The sequence below is a fragment of the Myotis yumanensis genome, unplaced genomic scaffold, assembly GCF_028538775.1.
Source record: "Myotis yumanensis isolate MYYU_CA2020_CCGP unplaced genomic scaffold, mMyoYum1.0.hap1 SCAF_4, whole genome shotgun sequence".
Taxonomy (NCBI): Eukaryota; Metazoa; Chordata; class Mammalia; order Chiroptera; family Vespertilionidae; genus Myotis; species Myotis yumanensis.
This window is the reverse complement of record NW_027223755.1, coordinates 78,320,655-78,348,652: the sequence shown is the minus strand read 5'-3', so window position 1 is coordinate 78,348,652 and position 27,998 is coordinate 78,320,655. Positions and strand designations below refer to the sequence as shown.

General features: G+C 47.9%; 2 protein-coding genes across 3 annotated transcripts; one reads left to right on the top strand and one right to left on the bottom strand.

Annotated features, from left to right (window-relative positions):
• The first annotated feature begins 88 nt into the window (after window positions 1-88).
• Window positions 89-17,260, top strand: PTCD1 (pentatricopeptide repeat domain 1). 2 transcript variants are annotated; one of them, XM_070412580.1, is made up of 9 exons: window positions 89-146; window positions 3,264-3,762; window positions 5,680-5,820; window positions 8,342-8,560; window positions 9,749-9,850; window positions 11,778-12,485; window positions 13,439-13,555; window positions 14,304-14,486; window positions 16,189-17,260. In XM_070412580.1, exons 2-9 carry the CDS (start codon window positions 3,286-3,288, stop codon window positions 16,369-16,371), a joined length of 2,130 nt encoding a protein of 709 aa, XP_070268681.1. In that variant the 5' UTR covers window positions 89-146; window positions 3,264-3,285; the 3' UTR covers window positions 16,372-17,260. The 2 variants fall into 2 exon arrangements, with proteins under 2 accessions (XP_070268681.1, XP_070268682.1); XM_070412581.1 differs by lacking the exon at window positions 89-146 and having other exon boundaries at window positions 1,382-3,762.
• On the bottom strand, window positions 16,756-27,973 carry BUD31 (BUD31 homolog). Its single transcript, XM_070412594.1, has 5 exons — window positions 27,594-27,973; window positions 25,510-25,631; window positions 18,860-18,982; window positions 18,465-18,631; window positions 16,756-16,999 (listed from the first exon to the last, which is right to left on the bottom strand). Exons 2-5 carry the CDS (start codon window positions 25,601-25,603, stop codon window positions 16,949-16,951), a joined length of 435 nt encoding a protein of 144 aa, XP_070268695.1. The 5' UTR covers window positions 25,604-25,631; window positions 27,594-27,973; the 3' UTR covers window positions 16,756-16,948.
• Window positions 27,974-27,998: the final 25 nt, after the last annotated feature.

Sequence of the window (27,998 nt, the reverse complement as noted above, 5' to 3'; positions counted from 1 at the left end):
CCCGCGCCGGCCCGCGCCTGCTCAGACCCGAGCAATCGAGCGCGGAGTTCGGCCCGCTCCGCTAGGCCCGACTAGCTGCACCCGAACGCCCGTCCAACTTGTATCCACGCGCCGGGAGCTCGCGCCACAGACTGTGCCTGCAGGAGGTCGGCCGGGGCGCGCTCCGGGGGCGTGGGAGGCGGGGGGTGGGTGTGGGGAGATGGTGCGCGGCGCTGAGAGGCGAGGCGGGGACGCGGATCCCCGCGGGGTCGACGCGGACGCCTGGCCCGCGTTCCTGGGGCCGGACTCGGAGCCAGTTCGTATTTGACCCTCACTGGAGCCCGGGATCCGGACCGGAACAGGCCCGGTTGAGCCGGGGCCGTCCGGCGAGGAAACCGGGGATCTAAAGGCCCGCGTGGAGGGGTCGGGGTGGCCTGCGGCCCCGGGGGGTGTCGGGTCCTCCGAGGGAGGACAGCGGCGGCGTATCTCTAACTCAGGAGGTATTCGCCTGGCAGGGTCATGGACTTGGGCTGGAAGAAAATTACACCTTCGTCGTCTCTGCGGGAAGCAGCGTTTCCTTCCCTGACGGGCGTGCAGTGTCAGCCCAAAACCAAGTCGTGGTGTCCGGTGGGGACGAGTGGAAATGATAGAGTATCTGCAGCTACCACCTAAAAGCTGTTATTTCCATCATCGCTCTTTGACATGACAGGGTCTTGTTATTTAGTATGTTGAAAAGAAGCATATATACTACTACAGACAAGTTTGTTTTTAAAACATTTCATACCTATTTCGATATATTTTTTGTAAACCCATATATTTCATTTAATGCAGGTAACACTTTATTTAATGTGGCTGTTTGAAAATTTAAAAAATTACATATGTGTTCACATTTTTTAAAATATATTTTATTGATTTTTTACAGCGAGGAAGGGAGAGAGATAGTTAGAAACATCGATGAGAGAGAAACATCGATCCCCATACTGGGGATGTGCCCAACCAAGGTACATGCCCTTGACCGGAATCGAACCTGGGACCCTTCAGTCCGTAGGCCAACGCTCTATCCACTGAGCCAAACCGGCTAGGGCTTCACATTTGTTTTTATTGAGTTTCAGGCGTCAGCAGACACGGAATGATAAAGGTCCTCTGCACTGGTGTCAGTAGGGTGCTGGTCAAGAGAGGTTGTCCGATTCGACCCTCACAGGAGCCGGGGATCCCAGGGGGACAGGCCAGAGGGGCAGTGAGTGCGGCCGCCAGGGTTGAGCCGGGGGCTCAAAGCCAGCCCAGTTGGGAAGCTGACCAATCCGGCCCACAGCTCTGCTGCAGGGCCCCCAGCCAGTCCCTCCCCGCCCTGGGCCTCAGTTATGAATCTGTTCAATCTGCCATCACCTCTGACGTCTTTCCAATGGTCATCTGATATAACTAGACCTTAACATTTTTTCATGCTGGTTATTTTGATATTTTTTATGAAAGAGTTTCAAGTATGCAGAGCAGGACCTCTATCCTAGTACTGTCCAATAACAATATAGTGTGAGCGCATATGTAATTTTAAATGTTCAAGTAGCCACATTAAAGAAAGTAAAAAGAAAGTGTGAAATTACTGTTAACATTTCTTTAGTCCAGTGCATCTAAAAGATTAACATTTCATCTTGTAAAATAATTGTGTATTTTACATTTTTTTGTTACAAAGTCTTTGAAATCTGGTGTGTATTGTATACCTCTGGCTCATCTTCATTCAGATTAGCCACGTTTCATGTGTTCAGTAGCCACATGTGGCCAGTGGCTACCATATTGGACAGCACTTTTGTCCACAACTAGCTCATTTGTCCACAACTTTTTGCAGAAAAGAAGTGCTTGAATTAGCTTTCCTGGGCATAGGCCCAAAATACCAACATTTCCCCCCCTAATAATAAATGATAGCTGTAATTTTTGAACATTTATTAAATGCTAGACATTGTGCTAAAAACATCTCAATTTAATCTTTATAACCTTGTGGTAAGGTGAGTGGGATTATCCTCATTTTACAGCTGAAGAAATTGAGGCACAGAAAGGTCAAGTAATGGTTACAGTCACACAACTCTGTTCGGGTCTCAAACTTAGCTCTCATTTCAGCACCTGTGCTCTTAGATCATCTCTCTATATAAAAGGCTGATATGCTAAGTGTCCCACCATCTGGGTACCCCAGCTTCCTCTCCCTAGCAACTAGCCTCCTTGCAGTTTCTTCAGCTCAGGAACACGACTTGCTTTATAGCCAAGTGCAAACATTTCACACTTTAACCAAATGTCTGTGAAGCGTTTTCCCGTGCCTCATCTCATTTGATCCTCACAGAAGTCCTGGAGTAGATAGATAGGAGACTCGGTGGAATCTTATTTTCTTTTCATTAGCTGGAAAACAGAGTTTTAGAAAGCTTAGAAACTTGACCTGATTGAAAAGAAGAAATGGTGGACCTTGAAAATGACTGCAGGCTTTCTCACTGCGCAGAATATAGTAAAACACTGCTGCCGTTAAATATTTTACACTTTGTTCTCCCTGCGTGATCTACAGTAGTAATCTGCTTTGTGTTGATATTTACTGCTGTGTTGCTGATAAATACCTGAAAGAAGTTGGGGTGCATCACTGGGCTGGAAAAAGTTTAGCTACATCAGAAAGCAGGTCTAATTAAGCAAGTTTATATACCAGAGGCCCGATGCATGAAATTCGTGCAAGGGGCATGGCCCCCCACTGCTGCTGCGGATGCCTTGGCCCCCTACACCGCAGCGGCCACCTCTGCCTCAGCCCCCACCTCTGGGCTTCGTCCAGAAGGTCGTCTGGTCTAATTAGCATATTACACTTTTATTATAGACATAAAGCTCTTGCTGGCGCCAATCACATGCGTGTGTTTCCATCTCATTGTCGATCGTGACACTTCTATTATGGAGAAAGGGCGAATAGCGATATAATATTTCTTCAAACTAATTTCCATTCAATGTGCACGAATTTGTGCACCGGGCCACTAGTAGCTTGATAATATCACTAGCTTATATCTGTTGAGTGCCTACTGTGCCAAAACTGTGCTGCACGCTATGTATCTGAGGCCTCATTCAAACAGTGCTGTGGGTGACGTTATCGTTAACCCCAGTTTACAGGTGAGGAGACTGATGCCAGAGCAGGACTCATGGATGCTTGTTTGGCAGAACCTAGGCTTTCTAACCTCAGGGCTCATGCTTGTAACCACTTCTCTGTCTTCTTTCTGCCTTTTTGGGTTATGAACCTGAGTTGACTTCATTGTTTTTCTGACCTATGCCAGGCCCTGGAGGTAAAAGCCAGAGATGGACCTGGTGAGACTTGCCCGGCTCTTCTCCAGCCCCCGCCCCCTGGGACTGTCCATCCTGCAACACCTTGACCCTCTCAGAGTCAGGTGGGCAGGAGGTAGGGAAGGGCCCGCGTGGCTGAGGTCCATGGGGCTGACTGGGCCAATACCAGCAGCCTTCAGCAGCTCCCTCTCTCAGCTGCCCCTCAGCCAGGGGAGCCGGAAGAACATTCGCAGCCTCAGCTCTGACCCACGCCAGCCCAGCCCCATGGCCACCCAGGAGGAAGAGGAGGAAGAGAGTTTTGGGACTCTCTCCGATAAATACTCCTCCCGGAGAATGTTCCGCAAATCGACGGCCCAGCTGTATAACCTACGGCTCAGGGAGCAAGATGAAGAAGATGATGAAAGGGAGCTGGAGCCAAAATCATGGCAGGGCCGAAGAAACACCCCTTACTGGTACTTCTTTCAGTGCAAACGCCTGATCAAGGAAGGAAAGGTGAGGGAACCTTTGGGTTCTGCTGCTCCTGGCTCTTACATCCCTGGTAGCTCAGTTTTTTGTGTGAGGGCCTGCCCTACCTTTTCAGTCCTAAAGGTTTGGGTGCTCAGGGCTATTTTCTCCTCAGTCTTCGCTCACCCTGGATGCTGTACCAGGTGACCCCTCCTCACTGCAGCCCGGCCTTCTCGTGGGCTCCTGATCTGTGTATCCAGCTACCTCCTCAGCATCTCCCTTACACTTACCCACATTGACCTGAAATTTTCATTCCCAACTTTGTTTTCCCTACACTTTCTTCATCTCACTAAATGGCAACCCCATTATTCCATCTGCCCAGGCAAAATGACTTCAGGTCATTTCTAACTCTTCCCTTTCTCTCACCAGCTCTAACTTCAAAATGTTGCCAATCCTAACACTTCTCACAACATCGCTGCTGAACGCCCAGGCCTAGCCTTCTCTTTGCCCCCTTACACCTGTCACAGGTCTCCCTGCCACTCTTGCCAGCTCCTGCCTGGATGCCAGCTCTAACACAGAGCCATCCTGTTAAAGCAGAAAGCAGGTATTGTTACTCCTCCCTCCAGAACTCCTAATATATTCAGTGACATTGAAGATGTCCACTTTCTTAGGTATCGATAATGACATTCTGTTTATGTATAAAGTTCTCTGCAGCGGTTCTCAACCTGTGGGTCGCGAACAATGAAAATACATCCTGCATATCAGATATTTACATTACGATTCATAACAGTAGCAAAATTACAGTTATGAAGTAGCAACGAAAATAATTTTATGGTTGGGGGTCACCACAACATGAGGAACTGTATTAAAGGGTCGCGGCATTAGGAAGGTTGAGAACCACTGTTAGAGGTATGTATTGAAGATTTTATGAATGGAATGATAGGATGTCTAGAATTTGCTTTTAAAAATTCTGTTTATAGGGGGAGTGCAGAGTACAGATGAAACAAGATTGGCCAAACGTTAATTATTGTAGTTAACACTGTTCTCTATTTTGTGTATTTTTGAAAGTTTTTGAAATGAAAAGTTGAGAAATAAAGAGAAGCAGAGTCCTTACAACGGCTTATGAAGCCTGCAAGATCTGCCACCACCATCCCTCCATCCCTCCCCTTACCTTGCCGCCCTCATCCCTCCACTTACCTACTGCAGTCCTCCAGCTCCCAGGCAGACTCCTGCACTGGCTGTTCCCTCAGATAGCCATGGGGCTCCTTCCCTCACCTCCTTCAGATCTTTGCCTACCCGTCACCTTCTGAGGCTCTGCTTGGCTATTGTATCTAAAACTGGACCTCCCACACCCTCTGGCACTTACTGCTTCATTTTTGTTCATAGCACGTGTCACCACTTGACCTACTATATATTTCTCTTAGTTATCTCATTTGGTGTCTGTCTTTTCAGACTAGAAGATGAACACCAAGAGGTAGCCCCCTCTTGTTCTCAGCTGTATCCCCAGCAAATAGATCTTGCCTGGCATAGAGGACTCAGTAACTACTGGTTGAATTAATGGATGAAAAAATAAGGAGTAAAGGAGTGAACCAAGGATTTAAAGGGGAATGGCTTAGGGGTGGGGGTGGGTCAAAGAGCTGTGGGCCAAGGGAGTTTGCAGTTGGAGGAAGCTGGTCACTCAAGGCTGTCGTCCTACACCGTCTCAGGAGGCTGTCGGTGTGGGGTGGAGAGTGTCCATAGGTGGTGGGAGTCCAGTGGGCTTTCCTTCCTGGCTACACAAAGCTTCCATGCTGCAGAGCACAGGGACCAAGAGGCTGGTGGCAGAGGCCCAGGGCGGTGTTTAGCTCTTGGGCAGGCCTGGTCTTGAGCTCAGGGAGGGTCCCACAATCTCAAACTCCCTCCCTCTGCTGAGGGTCTCGGAGGCCACCCTGAACCCCCTTCATTATTCCCTTCTTCCTCCCCCAGCTGGCTGAGGCCCTGGACCTGTTTGAGAGGCAGATGCTGAAAGAGGAGCGACTCCAGCCCCTTGAGTGCAACTACACGGTGCTGATTGGGGGCTGTGGGCGGGCTGGCTACCTGAAGAAGGCTTTCCGGCTCTACAACGATGTGAGTGGGGACAAAGGGGTGGCAGGGGCAAGACTCTAAAGAGCATGGGTTTAGGGACCAAAAAGAGCTGGGTGCTGATCCTGAATGTGTCACCTGCTAGCACAGGACTCTGGGCAGTTGATTTAACCTCCTCGGCCTCGGGTCCATCATCTGTAAATGGAGATGATCTTGGATAATTACATGAGATCACATGGGAAGTCCTCCAGCATCTGCCTGGCCATGGAGGCCCCACCGATCCTCTTCTTTTTCCATTTCCCAGTTTGTTTGTGTTCCTTTTCTCTCGTCCCTATCTTCACACACCCACCCTCACCACACACACACACACACACACACACACACACGCGCGCGCGCGCACACACACGAACCTTTCTTTCAAAATTGGTCCCTTTTTTATTTTTTCAAAGTTGGTCCTTTGAACAAGGGCTTTTATTCTCTTGGAACATGGTTTTACTTTACATTCACCTCCTCTAGGGCGTATCGTATTTGTTATTCTCAGAACCGAGAAACTATTTCCTTTGTGAGTCAGGAAAGAGCAGTGGACTCTAGCAGCAGTGATCCCATCTTCTGCATCCAGAAGGTGGGACATCCTTTACTCCAGCAAGGATTCTTGGGAGCCTTAGTCTTGTCATTTGGGACACTCCTACTCCAGGCCTGATCACCTCTAGTGGGAGCAAGGGGGAGGAATCATACTTACAAATGATAAAGCGACATATTCTTTAAAAGACCTGATTAAATGTCTTGGCATAGAAAAACAACAGGCTGGCTGCCCTGATCACCTAGCCAGCAGAAAAGCACTCAGGTACTAAGTGAAGGGGGTGGGGTGGGAGCACATTTATTGTGGCTCTTGGTTAAGAGTCCTTAGCAGCACTTAGATTTGGAGGATCCTTAAGTGACTTCCCACACGTCACCTCCTCAGAGAAGCCCAGGCCATTCTATTTAACCTTAGCTATTTTCTATTACTTTGCTGCTGTCCACCCCCCATAATCATTTTGTTTTAGAATAATTTTAGATTTATAGAAAAGTTGTAAAGATAATATAGAAAGTTCTCAAATACTCCCCCTCCCCCCCATGTTAACATCTTACATTAGATGGTACATTTGTCAAAACTAAGAAACCACTGTTAGTTCATAGTTCATTATTGTTAACTAAACTCCAGAACTGTATCTGGATATCACCAGTTTCCACTGATAACCGTTCTGTTTCTGATCCAATCCAGTTTCCATACTGGCTCCTCCAACCCGTGACATTTTCTGAGGTTCCTTGTTTCTCCTGGTCTCGACAGTTTTGAGTAGTGCTGGTCAGGGGGTTTGTAGAATGTCCCTCATCTGAGAATTTGTACATTCTTATGCTGAGACTAGGGTTATGGGTTTGGGGGAAGAATATCGCAGAGGTGACGTGCCCTTCTTATATAAGGTCTTCACAACATCACCATGACTTATCGCAGGAGACATTTACCGTGGGCCCTTGGTGACGTGGTTTTTGCCAGGTTTCCCCACCACGGAATACTGTTTTTCCCTTTCCAGCCTGTTCTGTGGGCGTCCTCCACAGCACTTACTACAGTTGTTGGCTACTTATTTGTCTGGTGTGTGTCTCACCCTCTGGAGTGTAGGCTCGGTGAGACAGGCTGTATCTGTCCTGGTAACCACTGGTAGCCAGTGCCTGACTCGCAGTAAGTTCTTAGTACACATCTGTCGACAGTGTGAGTCCATCCCAAGTGCTGTCATCCTCGAGTCGGGATCACCGTCTTCATTTTTCAGATGAGGAAGCCGAGGCCTGGAGAGATGGAGTACTTTGTCCAAGGTTACCCCTGGGGTTAGGGCTCTTCACGCTCCTCCGCAGCAGCTCCTTGCCTGTCCTTGTCAGGTGGCCCTTATCTGGAAACAGTGAGCGCTTGACTTTACCAGTTCAGTCACCTGGAGGGCTTCATGAGCACAGTGTTGGCCCCAGCCTGGGGTTTGTGACTCCGCAGGGAGTTTGTGTTGTAGTAACATGCTCCTGGCCGCTACTGGTCTGGGGGTCACTCTTCTACCCAACCCTTGCAACACCTTTCAAGGTGACAGTATCATTCCTATGCTTTTCAATGAGGCGCTAACGTGCCCACCACTGTTCAGTTAGTCAGCATTGCAGTGGGGCTTTGATTGCTACCTCCCACCCTTTCCCAGAGCAGATCCACCCCAGGCCCCTTAACAGTCAGGGTGACCTGGTTGGCCAGAGGGTGAGAGCATCAGGAAGACCCTGCTTAAAGCACCTCAGGCCGAGGGTGAGCTGATGAGCGCCCTGGGGAGGACCGTTTCTTGTTTGGTGTAACTGGGATGCGGGGTCAGTTTTCAGAGTCCCTGTGGCTGAGTTGGGTTTGGAAAGCCGAGCCCTGATGTGTCACTCAGCTCTGCTTTCGTGCAGGCCCTGCTCCCAGGCCTGTGTGATGCAGTAATGGGGTCCCCTCTAGTGTCCTTTGGGTGCCTGTCACCTGTGTGTCCAGCTGACCCTAGAGCTACCTCTAAGTTTCTCCCCATCTCCACAGATGAAAAAGCGGGGCCTGGAGCCCTCCGATGCCACCTATACAGCCCTGTTCAATGTCTGCGCCGAATCCCCCTGGAAGGACTCCGCTCTGCAGAGTGCCCTAAAGCTCCGGCAGCAGCTGCAGGCCAGGAACTTCCAGCTCAACTTGAAAACATACCACGCCTTGCTGAAGGTGGCAGCCAAGTGTGCAGACCTTAGGATGTGCCTCGATGTGTTCAAGGTGGGGATGCCCTTCCTCCCTGCCTCCCACTTGGGACCTGTCCCATGTAGTGGGTGTGAGGCTGTGGCCATCTGTGTCCCTCACAGGAAGGTTCAGGGACCAGTGAGACAGGCCCCGTGCTGGGCTCTGGGGTTCACAGATAAATCTGACGAGACCCTGACCTCAGAGGCCTTGGTCAGACAGGCCCCTAACCCCATGAGGACAGTGGGGTCTGTGCACAGCTGTGTCGGACTTGGTGGTGCCACAGGGAGGGTGGCCTCATAGCACTAAAGAGGAGTCTGCTCACCGGGGAGGGCCTCCTGCATAGAAGGAGTAGTGGGAGCCCAAGCCCTAGTACCAGGGCGCTGTGAGGCTTCGAGGGAAATGGGCAGTGGAGGCATGGGAGTGCTGAACACGGGCTTGTCTGCATTAGAGCTTTGACTTGTAGCTTCTTATCTTCCTCAGCAGCCCCATAAGAAGGTTTTCAATTTCCACTTTACAGAGGAGACTAATATAGGGTTTGAGTATGGAATACCATGAGCGGGTGATAGGTGTGCTTGCTCAGCTTGCCAGGAAGTGGGACAGATGTGAGTTAACACTGAAACAGCCTTATGGGAAGCAGGGAAGGCTCTAGGTCCCCACAATCAAACCTCAGGAGAACTAGGGCAGTGTCAGGGCTCAGCATGCCCTTGGCAGCCTTGTCCTCACACTCTTCCCTCAGGCATTTCTCACTCTGTTCTTACCTTCTACCCAGAGTGACTTGACTGCTTTTCCTCACCACACATAGCAAGCTCCCACCTGCCCATTCCAGGTAAGGGGACCTGGTGGACTGTCCAGGCACCAGGTAAGGGGACCTGGTGGACTGTCCAGAGCAGCCTTTGGTCAGTCCCTGGGTCGGTTACCTGGAGTGAGCCTGCCCTGCTGGAGAGGCAGAATTATGGGGCTTGCAATTCAGTTTCCAGTACAGGGGCTAAAAGTGACCACTGGGGTGGTCTTTGCAGAGGGGTGCACAGAAGTGATAGGAGCAGCTGGGAAAGAGAGGAGGAGAAGTGCAGGCAGCAGTTGGACAGCTCAGGAGCTGGTTCTGAGCCTCTTCACAATGTGCAGACTTGGACCTGCCCCAGGAATGTCTGTCCTGAGCCAGACCCAGTGGGCGGGTCTGGGCTCTGCCACAGGTTCCCAACAGGAACTCCTCATTCCCTCCCCTAGGAAATTGTTCATAAAGGACATGCGGTCACAGAGGAGACCTTCAGTTACTTGCTCGTGGGCTGCATCCAGGACAAGAAGACAGGCTTCCGATATGCCTTGCAGGTCTGTCCCTCCTGACTCTGCCTTCCTGCCTTTCCTGCCCCCACCACCCCCACTCTGTGCCCTTGTGTCTGGTGCAAACGATGATCCTTTGTGCATTTCTTGAGCTCCTGCTACTGCCCTGGGCTGGGTGTTTTTATATTTGCCATATTTTGGTCTTCCCAGAGCACAGTGCTCACCTGCCCCACCTCATTTTACAGATGGCAGGGAGAGGAGCCCTAGGAGGCGGTGGTGGCATGGCTGCTGAGAGTGAGGGCACAGCCAGCTCATGGTCTCCTACTCTGCTCGGCGGCCTTCTGTGCAGCCGGCCTGCATCTACCAAGCTTATGGTCCGTGCAGCACATCTATCTGGGGTACTTGCTCAACCATATCTCACAGCCACCCCTCAGCCTCTCTGCAGGGGAACCCCAGGAGTTGCATGAAGTTCTGGGAGAGTCTCACAGACATCAATGCTGAGACATGCTGCTCTAATCCCAGGAAGAACTCCTCTCATCAACTGGGTAGGCAGTATTAGCAGTGGTACCACAGCTGTTCTAGCTCCTCCAAGTAGAGAAGGACTGGCAGCTCACCTAGAGCCCTCCTACTTCAAGGGTAGCCCTCAGACCAGCAGCATTAACCTTACCTGGGACTTGCCAGGGTCACAGACCTTCCCCCCCCACCAAACATAACACATACACTGCATCCAGATCAGCATTTCATCAGGATCTCCAGGCAGTTGGTCCACACAGAGTTCAAGCCCTAGTGATCTGAGACAGCCTTGGACCAAATGCTTGCCCGTCCCCGCCAATGCAGACTCGCTGGAAGGAGTGGCCACCGGCCATCCTCTGGCCATCAGCAAGCTTTATAGTGAAAACCAACCAAGGCCTAGGTCTTCCCTCTCCTTGGCCTAGATCTGTTCTAGTTAGAAACAGTCTGTAGTACTAACAGCTATGCACAGTGTCTTGCACTTACTAAACTGCGTGAGCTAGGCACCAGTAGCCTCGTTCTATAGATAAGGAAACTGAGGCTCCTTATGTAACTTGTCTTAGGTCCCACAGCCACTAAGCAGTGGAGCTGGGATTGGAACTGAGGTTCATCTGACTCTAGAGTCAGAATTCTGGGATAGGGTCTGTGTCCCTGCTGAAACTCACTCTGTCAACGTTCCCTGAGGAGGTGCCTGCCAAGACCCTTGTCCTCCTCAAGACCCTGACTGGTGGATAGCAGCCTTCTTGCTAGATGTGCCCATCTGGGCCTGACCAGCCCCTGCCTCCCCTGCACAGGGGTCCCTGATGAGGGCAGAAGTCAGAGCTCTAGGCCCACTGAGTGTGGCTTTCACCTGAGCACAAAAAGAGGAGCAAGTGATACCTTGAGCCCATGTGGTGCCCTCTTGGTGTCAGTCACCCAGACATCACAGCTTTTTGGAGAACACACAGCATAGTAGACACTGTGCTGTGGGGATGAAAATGATCTCATTTCATGAGGAAATGGGGCCTCTAGGCCCATAACCTGGCTAAGTCCCCCGCCACCCACACCTGCCTTACGCTCTCAAGTGTGAGAAAGCTGCCTGGGGCAGGGCACACAGTAGGCACTCAGGGAGTGCAGCTGAATCCAATCCTTAAGGTGGCCTAGACTCTTCCATAACCTAGCCTCTCTGGACGTCCACCCCCAAGGGAGTACAGAGGTGGGCAGAGGCCTAGAGAAGCCTGTTTCCTGGTACAGGGGCCCTGAGAGAGGGCAGAAGGATGAAACAACAGTTTGGGGTGAGCTAACGAGGAAGGGAGTGATAATCCCCTGAAGTTTCCCATAGAATTCCCAGGTTCTTGCCCAGAGCCTGGGGTGGAGTCATAATTAGTCCTTCCTGCACCCTTAGTGTTTGCCAGCTGGTTGCTGGCTCAGTGCCTTCTCCCTCCTGAGAGGGAGCATGGAGCTGAGGCTTGTTTCTCCCTGGCAGGTGTGGAGGCAAATGCTGAGTCTGGGGCTCCAGCCAAAGCGGCATGGCTACAACCTGCTGTTGGGGGCAGCTCGGGACTGCGGCCTGGGGGACCCGGAAGTAGCCTCAGCGCTGCTCCTGAGACCCAGGGAAGAGATGGTGCTGCTCCAGCCCCGGGCAGGTGGGCGGCAGGCAAGGAGGAAAGCCCAGGCTGGGATGGTTGACAGCATGTCAGCCAGGCTGCACGTGGAGACCCTGGAGAGACAGTTGTTTCTGGAACCTTCTCAGGCACTTGAAAGGCCTCCAGAGCCTCAGGAGGCCAGAGTCCCCAGCAAGGCCCAGCCCGAGATGGAAACCAAAGTGGATCCTGATCACACTGTGGCCCTTGCCTCTGTGGCCTCAGAGCCGCCTTCCCGGGAGCTGGAGCCTAACCTCCTGACTCTGGGGCCGGTCCCCCCGGCTGTGGTCTCCTTTGGGACCGTGACCACATCAGCAGACAGGCTGGCTTTGATGGGGGGCCTGGAGGGCTTCCTGGGCAAGATGGCAGAGCACGGACTCCAGCCTGACATCAAAACCCTCACACTTCTGGCTGAGGTGGTAGATCCTGGTAGCCCCGCAGAGTCCTCACTGCTGACTGTCCTGGACACATACCAGGTGGAGGTCGATGTGACCTTCTTCAACACTCTGGTGAGGAAGAAGAGCAAGCTGGGTGATCTGGAGGGAGCAAAGGTGAGTGTGGAGGCAGGCACAGGACTCTGCTCTGGAGCCCTCCTTACCCCTCCCTCCTCTGACCTTCCGACTGTGGGACTATCGTCCCTGCCAGGTGTGTCATCCAGTTCCAGAGCCCCTGTTCTGGGCCTGGGCTCAGGTGAAAAGCTGGGAATCGAGCGAGCTACCTTCCCAGCCCTCTTCAAGGAGCTCACAGATTGGTGGCTGGTGGCTCCTGAGTATCCCTACCCTTCAGCCACCCCACCTCACTGACTTCACACTTACTCTGTGCTAGATGCTGTTCTAAGAGCTCCACATCCATTTGTTTGTTTACTGACACCCACTTCACTGATGACACTGGGGCCCTCCATTCATATGACGTTTCTATGTGATGCCTTTTTTTTTGCCAGAGTACTAACCTGGGCATTTGTGAACATCAAAGATGACAAAGACAGCCTCTGCCTTCAGGCTCACACTGCAGAGTGCACCTTTCTCTAGATAAGCTAGATAGGATAGAGCCCCTCTGTGGAACCTTCTTCGGCTCAGCCAGCACTTACCACACTGTTGTCGGCGTGTACCACCCTGGACCACAGGACCATGAGCCCCTAAGGCCTCTGGTACTCCATGGACATTGAAAGCCCAAGTGCAGGGATGGATGGCCAACAGAGAAGGAGAGGGACAGGAATATGAAGGGCATTCAGGGAGAAGGGACAGCATATTGGAGACAGGCAAGCTAGAATGCAAGGTGTACTTGTTGAACAGCTGAATTCTGGGGAGGTGGCTGGACAGGACCCTGAGCCCTTGAATAATGGGCTGAGGCCAGTGCCCAATGTGGCCAGCAGAGGGAGCCTGAGGCCTTGGAGCAAAGCTCTACCCCTTGGGTCTCCAGCATCCAGCCAAGGGCTTTGACAGACAAAGCTTTTGCCAGGGCTGGTGGGGTACAGCTTATGGTGATGCCATGTCTATTCCCATAGGCGCTGCTGCCAGTCCTGGCAAAGAGGGGAATTGTCCCCAACTTACAGACATTCTGCAATTTGGCCATTGGATGCCGTAGACCACAGGATGGTCTGCAGCTGCTGGCAGACATGAAGGTGAGTGAGCCCAGGCCTGGGCAGGATCCATGGTGCTGAGGAGCACTCTGGGGGTGCTCAGGAAGAAATCTGGGTGGCGGGAAGTGGGGGTCCTCCCAAACCTCCCAGGCCTCTGCAAGGTGTACTTATAGAAAGCTGAATTATGGGGAGCTGGTTGGGTAGAATAAATTGTGGAGGTGCGGGGAGGGAGACTGGGGTCATTCTAGCTTCAAGGGTAGAATGATCATTGGCCCAATTTGGGAGAAAGTAGACCCTGGTGAGCTGCTGCAGGAATGGGCATTGAGAGCAGGGATGTTACAATCTTGAAAGCGGTGGCAGTGGGGTGAGATTGAGGGGTGGGGACAGATCTTGGCCCCAACACTTTGGAGAATAGAGAGCAGGGATGTAGCAGAATTCTTGGGTTGGGGCTCAGGGGGTACAGTAAACCCACAGCCAAGAACTGAGGAGGTGGTCTCCTGCCTGAGTCCGTTGATCTCTGAGAGCAGTACTCACTCTCCACGTTCTTCAGGACTGAGGGTAAGGTACTGAGCCGTGTGGGATGGAGCCTCAGAGTGGGGCATCTGTGCTTTCCTTTTGGAGGGGCAGTGCAGCCCATTGTTGCTACGAGGTCCTGCCCTTCTTGTCCCAGGTCTCTAGTCTTCAGAGCAGACTTGACTGGCAGGGTAACTCACCAAGCTGGACGTGCTGCAGCAGGCTTTCCTCCAACAATCACCATCATCTCGCTGATTGTATGTCTGTGATGTTCCAGAAATCCCAGATGACCCCCAACACCCATATCTACAGCACCCTCATCAATGCGGCCCTCAAGAAGCTGGACTACACCTATCTCATCAACATCCTGAAGGACATGAGGCAGAACAGAGTTCCAGTGAATGAAGTCATCATCCGCCAACTGGAGTTTGCAGCCCAGTACCCACCCACCTTTGACCGGGTATGTGCCCCAAGCTCTAATGTGCCCGTTGTCACCTTAGCCAGTGTCACTCCCACCCCTGGTTCTGGCCTTCTGGGATTGGTATTCCCTTGCTTTAAGTTGTCAGTGGCTACCCTTAGGAAAAATCCCAAACTCCTTAGACCACAGCTTGCAAGTCCCTCCTCCACCTGGCTTTCATCTCAGGCCACTCTTCCCTTTGTTCACTGTCAGTCCAGTTTGTACTTCTGTCTTTTCTAAATAACACCAGCCTTTTTCCTGCCTCAGACTTTTTGCATTCTCTCTGCCTTAAATAGACTCCTTCTGCTTTTTCACATAACTGGCTCCATCTCATTTTGTAGATAGATCTCAGCTCTTAGAGGATACTCAGCTGACTGCCTCCCTTCCCATTACATAAAGCACTATTTCTTTTCACCATGTTTCACAGCTTATAATTACATGTGTGACTCTCCCCTTCATGAAATTGTAAGCCCTAAGAGGTGGAGACTGTCTCTGCCTTGCTCACCTGGATCCCTGGTGCCTGCCCCCTGCCTGTACCCAATACGGACTGTTGTCAAGTGAAAGGGGGCGGCAGTAAGGCAGTGATAGAATCTGTTCTGTAATGGCCATTTCTGTCTGCCGTTCTGAGGATATCAGAATCTGAGGGTTCAGATTTTAGGCCTACTGAGTCAGACCGTGTGCCACGGATTTAGCCTGAGAAGCACCATCCCAATGGGTAGGGAGAAAAGTTGGCAAGGACACACCAAGCTCCACCATGGAGGCATGGGGTCAGGGACAGCTGTGCAGGTGTGATGCTTGAATGCCATTGAAGGCACAGGAAGAATTGTTGATAGCAGGGAAGAGTACGCCAGGCAGAGGACATAGCTGTGTGCCTTTGAGCAGTTGGTTTAGTCTTATCGATTTCTGAGTTCTTTATATATTCTGGATACTAGTCTTGTTGGTTGCATGTTGCAGATATCTAGTTAGTAGGTTGTCTCTTCACCCTGTGTGTAGGGCCCAGTAAGGTTCTTCTCAGGTTGTCAGCAGTCCCCAGACTACCTAAGTACTTAAAGCTTATTGTACTGAAATCATATATTCATACTCCCTTATGAGAGTGGACTTATTTCTGTTTGTGATTGTGAAGGTTTTGCTTTATGTACTTTGAGGCTACATTAGATACATACAAGTTTAGAATTGTTAAATCTTTTGAATCAACCCTTTTATCATCATGTGGTAAGTTTATCTCTGGTACTTTTGTTTTTTGTCTATTCCTCCCCCAGCTTTTTTTGGTATCTGCCTGGTGCATCTCGTTTCCTCCTTTTCTTCCCACCTCTCTGTAGAGGCCACTGCAGCAGTGCTGAGATGACAGTCACCAGGGAGACAGTGGCTATGCAGAGGTAGAAGCACTCAGCAGACTGTGGAGGTAGAGTTGGTGGGACCTAGCGATTCTAGCTAGGGGCTGGAGTAACATCCTTGGGTATAGGAGAACAACATATATTTGGGAAGGGCTGTTAGCAGATGGGAATCTGGGTCAGCCTTATAGTATAGCAACTTTACTTTTCAAGAGTATACTCAGGTATTATCAACAGCTTTTGTGCCCTCTCCTTTCCACAGCTTCCCTGAGGCCTGAGCCAGCTGCTGTGGTTTGAGATTAGCTGTAGGCAGCATGCAGTGATTCTAATTGTGTCGCCTCTAAATCCTTGAATTCCATGCTTTTCAATTACAGTACAAAGGGAAAAACACCTACTTGGAGAAGATCGATGGCTTTCGAGCTTATTATAAGCAGTGGCTGAAAATGATGCCAGCAGAGGAAACCCCCCACCCATGGCAGCAGTTCCGAACCAAGCCCACGGGGGACCAAGACACTGTCTCTGAGGCTAATGTGGACAGAGGCCGTGGGGGCAGGTGATGAGGAGGCCCAGGAGGCTCTCCATCCAACAAAGTGCACAGCCTTCACAGTGCTTTGTGGGAACTTCAGGAGTCCCTTTCATATTAAAGACACATGAGCATGCTGGTGTAGCCTCAAGCATGAGGACAAGGTCTGGCCAGAGTAAGAATTGCAGCATTTTGTATAAAGACAAATGCTGGGCCCAGGGTGCCTGACTAGTTCACAGCAGATCCCAGCACAGCTTGGGCCACTTTGGCACATCATCTCAGGCCATCTTCACCTGAGAGGTTGTCATCCTCAGGGAACTTGATCCTGGTCACATGGCACCTATGAGGTGGAGTCAGGATTGAGTCCCAGTGGCCTGGTGCTCTCCCACTGGGCTCTGTAAAGAACTATCGCAGGCCCTAAAGGTTTAAAAGTTTTATTTCTACAAATCACAGCTGATGAACACCAAAGCCTTCACACATAGAGACCATGCTCCAACTCGGTCCTGTGGCACTGCTCTGCCAGAAGAGCTATCAGGAAAGGGGGTGGCACGACAGGCAGAAACCTGAGAAGTCCAAAGTCCTGGGTGGAAAGGGGTCAGGGCCCAAGGGCCTCAGCCAGAGCAGCCCCGGCAGCCACAGTGCGTGCACTCAATGATCCGGCCCTGCAACAGAAGACAGTTGAGACACCGCACCCAAGCATATTCCCCCCACACACGTAGTAATCCTCCCACTGAGAAAGTTGACAATGGGAGTCACTCCCTATAGGGCCACTCCACTATGACAGTTCTGGATGGCAAAAATTCAGTTCCCGTGTGAAAATGGAAACAGCTGCTGTTGACACTAAAGTTACAACTCATTGTACTTTTAATTTAAGCCAATTAAACACATTTCTCCCAAAAGGGGGGAAAATCTGTGTGACTCTTGTTATTCTGTAAAGTGAGCATGATATACCCTGCTATGAGCTGAGGGGATGGGGGGAATTCCCACTGTTCATGGGTCTCAGATCCTCGGCTGGGGAACCTTCCAGTAGGCCATGGGGAGAGAATGGTATGCACTTGAATCTGTACAGTAGCAGAAGTCTTTTCTCCCAGGCCAGGGGCCTGTCTAGTAGACTTACGACCTCAAAGCAGTGGTTTATATTTATTTTCCTCTTTTTTGGAGTAAGACCCTTACCTAAGCAAATAAGATCTGATGGTGAAACCAAACTAAATCCAAAGCAGGCTCTGTTCTGGCCATAAGGCTGGGGGAGTACCTCCCACCAGACGCTGCCATGGAATCCTGGTGGCCTCAGAGGGGCTCCTGCCACTCTGCCCCCAGAAAACTAACACCCAGAACCTTCCCCTGGGGAGGCAGCCCTCGTTCACTTTCCACTGCTCAGAATGCTGTGTCTTTAACTTTCCAGATGATTCAGGGAGACAGCTACCTACTGAGCTAAAGCCCTGGCCCAGAGCTGAAACTATAAACTAACTGCTCTGCAGAGTAAAGGGTCTCTGTGGTGACTGAAAGGCCAAACCAGAAGGTGAAAAATCTGGCTTCAGCTCCCAACTGGACCGACAACTGTCAGCCAAGGGGCTGCACTCAAAGGCCACTAATGGCCAACATCCCAGTAACTTCTCTGCCTCCTGTAGCCCCATTTCAGAGGGGCTTGGTCTCTCAGCTCAGTTACTGCATACCCAGCACCATTTCCGAGGTTTGTAACTCAAAAGTTCTCACAGAAGAAATAGTGTAATTAAAGTGCCGAGGCCTGGAAAAAAGCACAGCTGAAGAGTGAGTACTACTGCCTGCCTCACCCTTCCCTGACTCAGTCCTCCCAACCACCTTAGAGGTAGATGTTATTACTCCCATTTTGTAAGTGAGGCATGGGATTCAATAACTTTCTCAAAGATGGAGTTGAGATTGGCCCCCAGACAAAGCAAATACAATTACTGCCAAACTGCCTAGCATGGCTTCCTGAACAGAGAGACTCACTTCTGGGATGGGGGTGGGAGGGAATGGCCAGCAGGACATCCAGCAGCCAAATTATTTCCAGCCCCCAATAGTATAAACTCTCTTGGTGTCAACTAGGACAGAATTCTGAAGTGAAAGTGACATCAAATCCAATAGTCATGATAGGGATAGAGACATTACCACTTCCAGCTTGCTTTTGGGAACACGGCAAATGCAATTCGTCCCAAAATTGGTGTCTCGTGTCTGAATGCACCGCAGGCAACATAAGTTTTCATAACCCTGCTTTTTCCATTTTGCAATCAGGTTTTTGTCTGCATAGCCTTCTTTAATACAATATTCATATAGTTCTGTCAAAAAGATGGGAAAAGGGCATCAGATCATGGTAAAACAAAACTTGCCCCACCCCTGGCCCATCACTATTCTTTATTGAATAGAATATCCAACATTGCCCCCCCCCCTTTTTTTAGTGGTAAGAAAAATCATGAAACTTGCTGAGGTTGCTATAATAGAGCCATTACTTAAATAAATCTCAAAGCTACTCAAGTTGGAAAGGCTAAGAGAATCTAGCCAATTACCTCTGCTTATGGCTTTCCGCTTATAGAAGAGGTCAAAAATATAGCGGGTTTTCTGGTGGTGGATCCTGAAGATAGGCCACAGAGATTCCACTTTCCTCTTTCCCTCATGAGGTTCTGTTTCAGCTGGGGAGAAAAAGGTGTTTGATTTATTTTGGCAGGCAGGGTTACTCTGCACAGGATATAGTGGTGTGTGTTTTTAAATAAGGAGGAATAAAGAATAAATCCTACTTTATACCCACTAGGGTGGTTACAATAAAAAATGAGACAATTAAAAAAAGACAAGTAGTGAGGATGTGGAGAAATCAGAATCCTCACGTGCAGCTGATAGGAATGTAAACTAGTGCAGTCTGTGTGGAAAACAATCTGGCAGTTCCTCAGGAAGATAAACAGTTACCATATGACTTAGCAATTCTACTCCTGAGTATATACCCAAGAGAATCAGAAACACACAAGCACACAAAACCTTGTATGTGAATGTTCACAGAAGCATTATTCACAATAGCCACAAAGTAGAAACAGTTCCAGTGTCCATCAACTAGTAAACAGATAAAATGTAAACAATACAATGGGATATTATATATACATACATATATATATATATGTATATATATATATATATATATATATATATATATATATATATACATATATATATATAAAAGACTAAGTGACCGACCATATGACCATCCGACTGACTGGTACATATAACGTGCACTGGCAATTTAAAAATAAACGTTGACTCGTGCATGCGCAATACATATAAAGCTCTCGCTAGACCCAATCTAGACAGAGTAGGAATATTCCTACCTGAACCCATTTTGGGACATGGTGAGTTATATGTTGCTTTTTCTCAAGTTCGAAGAGCATGTGATGATGAAGTTGTAAATATTTCATGACAAGGGAAATTAGTCAAGCACTCTGAAAGTGTTTTTACTCTTAATGTGGTATACAGGGAGATATTAGAATAAGTTTAATCAATTTATCAGTCATTGTTTTTATCAATGTTGTTTTTATATCATGTTTTTGTTTTTTACATCATGTTTTTATATCATGTCTTGGTGTTATTATGTCATGTTGTTTATTTATTAATCAATTTATATATTATTTTCATATACATTTTAATAATTTTCTTTCATCTCTGACACTTCTATTATAAAGGGCGAATAGTGATATTAAAATATTTCTTCTAATAATTTCCTTTCAATGTGCAAGAATCCGTGCACTGAGCCACTAGTTCAGTGATAAAAAGGAATGAAGTACTGATACATGCTACAACATAGATGAATCTTTATTTTTTCAATTTTTTGGGTGAACCTTTCAAATTACACTAAATGAAAGAAACTAGTCCCCAAAGCTAACCTACCATATGATTCTATGTCTTTAGAGACAGCAAGTGGATTACTGATAGCCTAGAACTGGGAGATGGCCCGGGGAGGGGGGGGGGGGGGTGACTACTAAAGGGCATGCATTTTTTCGGGGTGATGAAATGTGAAACTGATGGTGGTGATGGGTTGCCCAACTCTGTGACTATACTAAAAACACCCTTTTTTTGAACACTCTGAAAGGGCAAATTTTACATTATATGATTTATATCTTAATACAGCTATTTTTAAAAAAGCAAAAAGAATAAGCCACATGATTTAAACAATTATTTTTAAAAATATATTTTTATTGATTTCAGGGGGAGAGAGAGAGAGAGAGAGAAACACCAATGATAAGAGAGAATCATTGATTGGCTGCTTCCTGTACATCCCACACTGGAGATGGAGCCTGCAACCCAGACATGTGCCCTGACCAGGAATTGAACCGTCATCTTCTAGTTCATAGGTTGACGCTCAACCACTGAGCATAATTGTGGCCATAATTATTTTAAATTTAAAATGCTTTTTTAATTAAATAAATTACAAAACAATTCAAACATAACCTCTGTGAACACCCTGGTCTTTATCCTTCCAAACCTATTTTATAGTCTAATAATTTCTCAACATAATTCTGGGCCCACAGACTGGCATCCTAATCATCTTTAAAGTACCTCTAATTTCACTGCCAACCAAAATCCTTTAGGCATAAAAGAAAAATAAAATTGGACTAATCTGAAAGTTCATAGTATGGCAGGCCTGCAGGAAAAAACTGCTCCATCTATATATATAGGATCGGGTAGCAGCTCGCACCTGCCACAGACAATTCTCTTAGTTACAAGCTGATCTTTATCTACCACCTCCTCTTGGTTTTTAGAGCAGAGGAGAAAGGTGAGGTGTGGTAAAAAAACAAAACACAAAACAACAAACCATACCTCCATTTCTCCAACTTTGAGGCCATTTAAAAAAATATATATTTTTTATTGATTTTTTACAGAGAGGAAGGGAGAGGTATAGAGAGTTAGAAACATCAATGAGAGAGAAACATCAATCAGCTGCCTCCTGCATACCCCCCCACTGGGGATGTGCCCACAACCAAGGTACATGCCCTTGACTGGAATCGAACCTGGGATCCATCAGTCCGCCGGCCGACGCTCTATCCACTGAGCCAAACCGGTTAGGGCTGAGGCCATTTTTAAAACCTAAGATTTATAATTCAGCTCAACAAATGGTTTCTGTGATTGAATCAAGATGTAGGTGCTAGGACACAGCAAAAGCATACTGTGTGCCTCATGTAGAGAAAGCCCTGCTTTGGGTGCCCGAGATACAGCAGTAGGGCAGACAGAGAAGCCCTGGAGCTGTGTTCCAGGGAAGGAAAGCAGATCAACACCTAGTAGTTAAGTTGTAACAGAGAGCAAGTGGGGGAAAGGAGGGACTGCCATTTCATATAGATGATCAAAGAAAGCACAAAGGAGATATCTAAACAGAGACCTTAAGAAACAAGGAGTCCAGCTGGCATGACTCAGTGGTTGAGTGTTGACCTTTGAACCAGGAGGTCATGGTCGATCCCCAGTAGGGGGGTGTGCAGGAGGCAGCTGATCAATGATTCTCATCATTGATATTTCTATCTCTCTCTCCTTCTCCCTTCCTCTCTGAAATCAATAAAAATGTATTTAAAAAACCCACCAACAACAAGGAATGTGGGTGGGTTGGAAGGCGGGCAAAATGGGTGAAGATGGTAAAAGTGTACAAACTTCCAGTTATAATATAAACTAGAGGCCCAATGCATGAAATTCATGCAAGAGTAGGACTTAGCAGCTGCGGTGGCTGCCTAGATCCCACGGCTGCAACCCCGGCTTCATCCAGAAGGAAATCTGGAAGGATGTCCAGTCTAATTAGCATATTATGCTTTTATTATTATAGACTAAAGGCGTGGTGCATGAAAATTCATGCATTGGAGGGGGGGTCCCTCAGCCTGGCCTGCCCCCTCTCACAGTCCAGGAGCCCTCAGGGGCAGGAGGCAACCCGGCAATCAGGGGAAGGCGACGCCCCCATCACACCTCTGTTGCTGCCACTGCCAGCAGCGAAAGCCTTGGCTGGCCCTGGTTACCTGAGCCTTGGGCGGCCGCCATCCGAGGCTTGTCTGTGCCTCGGGCCAGCCCTGGGTGGCTGGGGGGCTGAGGGGACTGGGGGACTCCGGAGGCAGCTGCACACCTGCCACCCTGTCAGGGCTGAGGGGACTGGGCTCAGCAGTTGAACGTCGACCTATGAACCAAATGTTCACTGGTTCAATTCCAGGTCAGGGCACATGTCCAGGTTGTGGGCTCAATCCCCAGGAGGGGGTATGCAGGAGGCAGCTGGTCAATTTCTCTCTCATCATTGATGTTTCTATCTCTCTATCCCTCTCACTTCCTCTCTCTCTAAAATCAATAAAAATATATATTTTTAAAAGTTTAAAAAATATGTATCTCTACATACTAGACTTTAAAAATATCTGTAATGCCAATATCCCAACAAAATCAACCATTATTCCTGTTTAGCATCCCATATTAAGTCCATGTTCAATTTTCATTGATTGCCTCAAAAATATCTGTTGACAACTATGTGTCTGAATTAAGATCTAAACAACATCCAGATGTTGTATTTGCTTGATCTGTCTCAAGTACTGTTTATCTGTAACAGTTTTCCCTCTCTGTTCTGCCACCCTTTGTAGGAATCTGGATGTCTTTGATGCTTGGATGGGAATAACAGGGGAATCAAGGAAAGCTCCACAGTGTGTGGCCAGAGAAGAGAAGCAGCTTTGAGGTGGGTTAATGAGGATTTAGTTCTGGACCTGTTAAGTTTGAGATGTTTTAAAATATCTAAATGGGGCCCATCCAATAGGTAATTGGTATAGTCTAGTGTGGCATCAAGGCTGGAGAAGACATTTGGTCACCTGGGTAGAGTTGGCTGGATGAGAACATTGGGGAAAGGTGGGAGCATGACACCATCCTGGAAGTGGAACCTTCCTATGCTTTTGAATCTTCTCTCAATCTTTTAAACAGCATCACCTGCATTTTAAAAATCCCTTTTTGGACCCATTTTCACAAGATCATGTGAATATTCTTTTTTTTTTTTTAATAGAGAGAAAGGACAAAAAGAATCATTGATCAGCTGCCTCCCATATAAACCCTGACCAGTGATCATGAACCTGTAACCTATGTGCGTGCCCAGACTGGGAATCAAACCCACAACCTTTTGGTGTACTGGACGACGCTCCAGTGGACTGAGCCACTGGCCAGGGCAAGATCATGTGCTCATTCTTGGATATCGTTTTGTACAGGTTTAAACACAAAGGGGAAGGCAGCTTTCAGTGGGTGACGTGGAGTCTTGTCACTATGAGGATATGAGAAGCCAGAGGTAGGGGACATCATGCCATAGTCTAGACTTACATTTTTACCTCTTTGCTAATGTCAAAAACTGCCCATTAACTTCAAAACCTGGCAACACTTCTTTTACAGTACTATTATTTAAAAGTCTAATTAAATGTTTAGTATGCAAGTGTTATGCTCGATTTGCAACTAGTTTAAAGTCCTTATAAAAACAAAGTTATTTACAAGTCTCAGTTACAGTTCATAGAGAAAATGTCTTTGTCAAATCCCCATAAAACCCTCTGCCACACATAATTTCCATCATCTCTGCCCCTTAGTCCCTTTTTTGTGGGGGACTTACAGGGCAACAGTGGCTACACACAAACTTGAGTAATGAGCTAAGAGACATATGAACAGCTGAGAAGTTGTACTGAGCTAGGAAATACTGGGGACAAACAAAGAGAAAACAGAAACTTTCCTTCCTAAGTAACAGTGCTAACTGCTCCAGTAAGTGTGAGTGGTTCTGTTAATGGCCCTCAGATCAAGAGAACAGGGCTGGTAATGCCACTGGCTTTGTGCCTCTTTGCCAAAGGCCACACGTGGCCTAGAAACACTGCCACAGATTCCACAGGAAAACTTGCACTGGAGGCTACAAAATGGAAGCTGGCAGGCTTTGTTTGGCTCCTCCCAAAAAATACTTTAAGTTTGAATTTTAAATTAGGAGAGTTCAAATAAAATAGCTGGATTTCTGGCTTCTCTTGAGGGGAAAAAAAATTTAACACATTTGGAAATGCTCAGCCTGCATTCGAAATGGTAAAATGGGCTCGCGGTAAGTAGCAGCCTCTGCCCCTCCCCAGTCTGCCACATCCCCAGAGCTCCCTCCCTATGGTGCCCAACACTGAAGCCAAGTCTGGTACCACCTGGCATCCACTCTGCTTTCTTTATAGTGGAATTAAGAGTAAAATGGGAAAGCAAAGAAATGCTGAAGGGCAACATGGTTAAATAAAATGGGACAAAGAATACTTTTTTGGAGGTAAAGAAAATCATATACTTCTAAATACTCTCCCCCCAAAAGTTATCCCTTAAAAATGGAAGATTTTTTTCAAGGACTCGTTAAATTTCATATCTTATAGAATTCTCCCAAGTTCCTTTATTTTGAATAAAGATCTGTTTGGGGAAGAAATTGCTCAGCCCAAAATGATCTTGATTACTTTAAGTTCTGGGTATTTAATAGAGGTTTTGAAAAAAAGAGGCAAAGTAATTTAACACTGATTTAGAAATTATTGCTGAAGGTATGACCTCATAATAACAAAGGTTAGATTAGTTACCTCAAGCTTAAAAAAAAAAGATCACTTTAAAAAGCAATTTATTAAGTTGTAAATTATATGGCTGTGATCATATAAAGCCAACAGATGCTTGTGACTTAAGATAAAATTTCCAAAACAGCACACTACACTGATTCACAAAATACAGAATCATACAGCATTTTAGAGGGAAGAGAAGATGGTACATTCTGGAAAACTGGTTGATGATGCAGAAACAAAGTTGAGGAAAATAGTGTCAGAAACCTGTAAGAAAAATCTGAATAAAAATGTTTCAGAAAAAAAGTGAAAAGAATAGGATTTTCCAAGTAAATATATTTTGTATCATTTTCAATATATATCCAACCAAAATAGCAAGTAATTATAGATAAACTATTTGATCTATATTCCCTAAAACTTTTATAATAAAACTGGCCCAAAAATGTTTTTGAGGCCCTTTTCATTAGTGTTACCTTACTTTCTGACACTTATTGCATTCTTATGACTGAGTAAGCAAACAAAACATATCAGTGTCTGGAGGCCACAGTATTGCCCTCTCTTTGCATTTATGCCTGGCCCACAGAGATGTCTAAGCCTGTCTCTTGGATGCAGCCCACCCAGACAGGAACTCCCCGACTCACCTTCTCTCATCTTTTGATCTAATTCATCCAGTGTTGGTTCAATCAATTCCCAGCCATCTGGGGGAGCTTTCCGGCTTCTTTTGACTTTAGGCATTTTCCCCCACAAGATAATTTGCAAAGACCTAGAAGGGAAAATTAAATGAATTAGTTGCTGATCCTCAGATCACCAAAGGCCTTCACCAGCCTCCACGGTGTACATTCACTTCACTAACTCTGTTACCTAATCTGTAAAATGGAGATAATAGAACCTATGTTATGGGGTCATCGTGAAGACTTAACTATAACTGTATGTAACATGCCTGGCTTTTAATGTTTTTTTTTTTTTCTTTTTCTGTTATCATTAACTGACACTAACTATTAGCCTGGCCCTGTACTAGATATTGGGAACATAGAACAAAGAATAAGACATTACAATCTCTATCCCTGAGAAGGTGACATTCTAGCAAGGAGATAGAAAGTAAAAAGGCAATTACAGAAAGTGTGGTAACTGATTGAGGGAGCTGAGAGGACGGGTGTTTAAAAAGGAAAAAGAGCCCTGGCCTCTGTGGTTCAGCTGGCTGGAGCCACATCCTGCATACTGGAAGGTCTCAGGTTTGATTCCAGGCCAGGGCACATACCTAGGCACATACAGGAGGCAACCGACCAATGTAAGTTTCTCACATCTATGTCTCTCCCTCTCTCTAAAAATACCTCAAGGCTACCTCCAAAGAGGGTAACTGAAAGATTCTCTGCAGTTACAGGCTCAGGTTCTTTTCTAGCTCTATCAATTACTCTGTGACTTTGGGAAGGTCACATTCCCACTCTGGTACTCAGTCTCATCTGTAAAATGAGGGCGTGGGTTAGCTGGTTTGTCAACATCTCTTTTGAAATTCAACAAACATACTACATAGAGGCAAATCATGTAAAGCCCATATGATAGTCCAGCCCAAATGTAAACAGTAAAGAAATATTTTCAAACCCCATAGCATATCCTAGATCAGCGGTTCTCAACCTGTGGGTCGCGACCCCCTTGGGGGTCAAATGACCCTTTCACAGGGGTCGCCTAAGACCATCGGAAAACACATATATAATTACATATTGTTTTTGTGATTAACCACTATGCTATAATTATGTTCAATTTGTAACAATGAAAATACATCCTGCATATCAGATATTTACATTACGATTCATAACAGTAGCAAAATTACAGTTATGAAGTAGCAACGAAAATAATTTTATGGTTGGGGGTCACCACAACATGAGGAACTGTATTAAAGGGTCGCCGCATTAGGAAGGTTGAGAACCACTGTTCTAGATGGATAAGCATAGCAGATTCCCCTCTCCCAAATTCATTCAGCCCCTCCCTTCCGTCCGGTCCCTGACAGCCCAACAAGCATACAGGAATTAAACTCCAGAAGGTTTACTGAAGTCAAGGTCGCACAGCTTGGAACTGGCAGCGTATGACTCTGATTGGAAGCTCCTGACTCCCAAATCCATGATCTTTGCACTTGTTTCACCTCCGCTGAAACTAAAGAGGGTGGAATCTGGTTCCCGCCCCAGCGCCCAACGGCTGGGAGGACAAAGACACGGGAACCACCACTCCGCAGTCACCCAGGGAAATTCGAGGGCCCTGGCCCAGCCTGGGAGTCAGGAGGAGGTGACAGGTAGGAGGTAAACTAAATCAAGAAGAGGTGTGGGGAGGTCTAAAAGAAGTAGTAGCGCGCGGCAGAGGCAGCGAGTGGAAAGACTTTCGTAAGAAAGGGAAGGTTCATAGAGAAGACAGCATCTGAACCGGGCTTACAAGAACAAGGAGATTTTTTTTTTTTTACAAAAAACACCACCACCACCAAAAAACAAAACACATTCTTGGCAGAGAAAACAGTGTGTGTGGGGGGGGGGGCGGGGTGGAAACAGAGAACCCCTAAATCTCCCATCCCCTCTGCAGAGCGAGCGAGGCGCCACCTCCTCTCCGTAACTCCCTCCCATCTCCAGGGGCCCGAACCCGTCCCAGTCGAGCCGCTCCGAACGCCCTCTAGGCCAGTGCAGACCTCCAGTCCCTGGCCCATCTTTACCACGATGCTCGAGAAACAGAGAAAAACACCCACCTCTAGTGCTGTCAGGTAGCCGAGCTCAGGCTCCCAGAGATGCAAAAGACAGAGGGACGTCACAGCAGCCAGCGGCGTAGTAGTGTCGCTTCTGTCCCGTCCGCTTCCGCTTCCCAGATTATCACTTCAGGATGAGGTCCTCGCGGAGCCCCGCCCCACCTCGCGCAAATATTGCGTCATCTTAGGTGCCCAAAGCCCTGCCTGTAAAGAAAAACCAGACCTGCCGCTGCTTTTTTGCTCTCACTTTCCGAGGCCAGCCGATTCACGCGTCTCTCCGGGAGGGGAGAGTGGGGGCGCTGTTGCCCGGCAGCACGCGGACGAGCCTGAACTCAGGCGGCGCGCGGGACAGTCCAGCTCCCCGCAGCTGATTCCCTGAGATGCCCAGTTCTCTTGGAGACGGCGGCG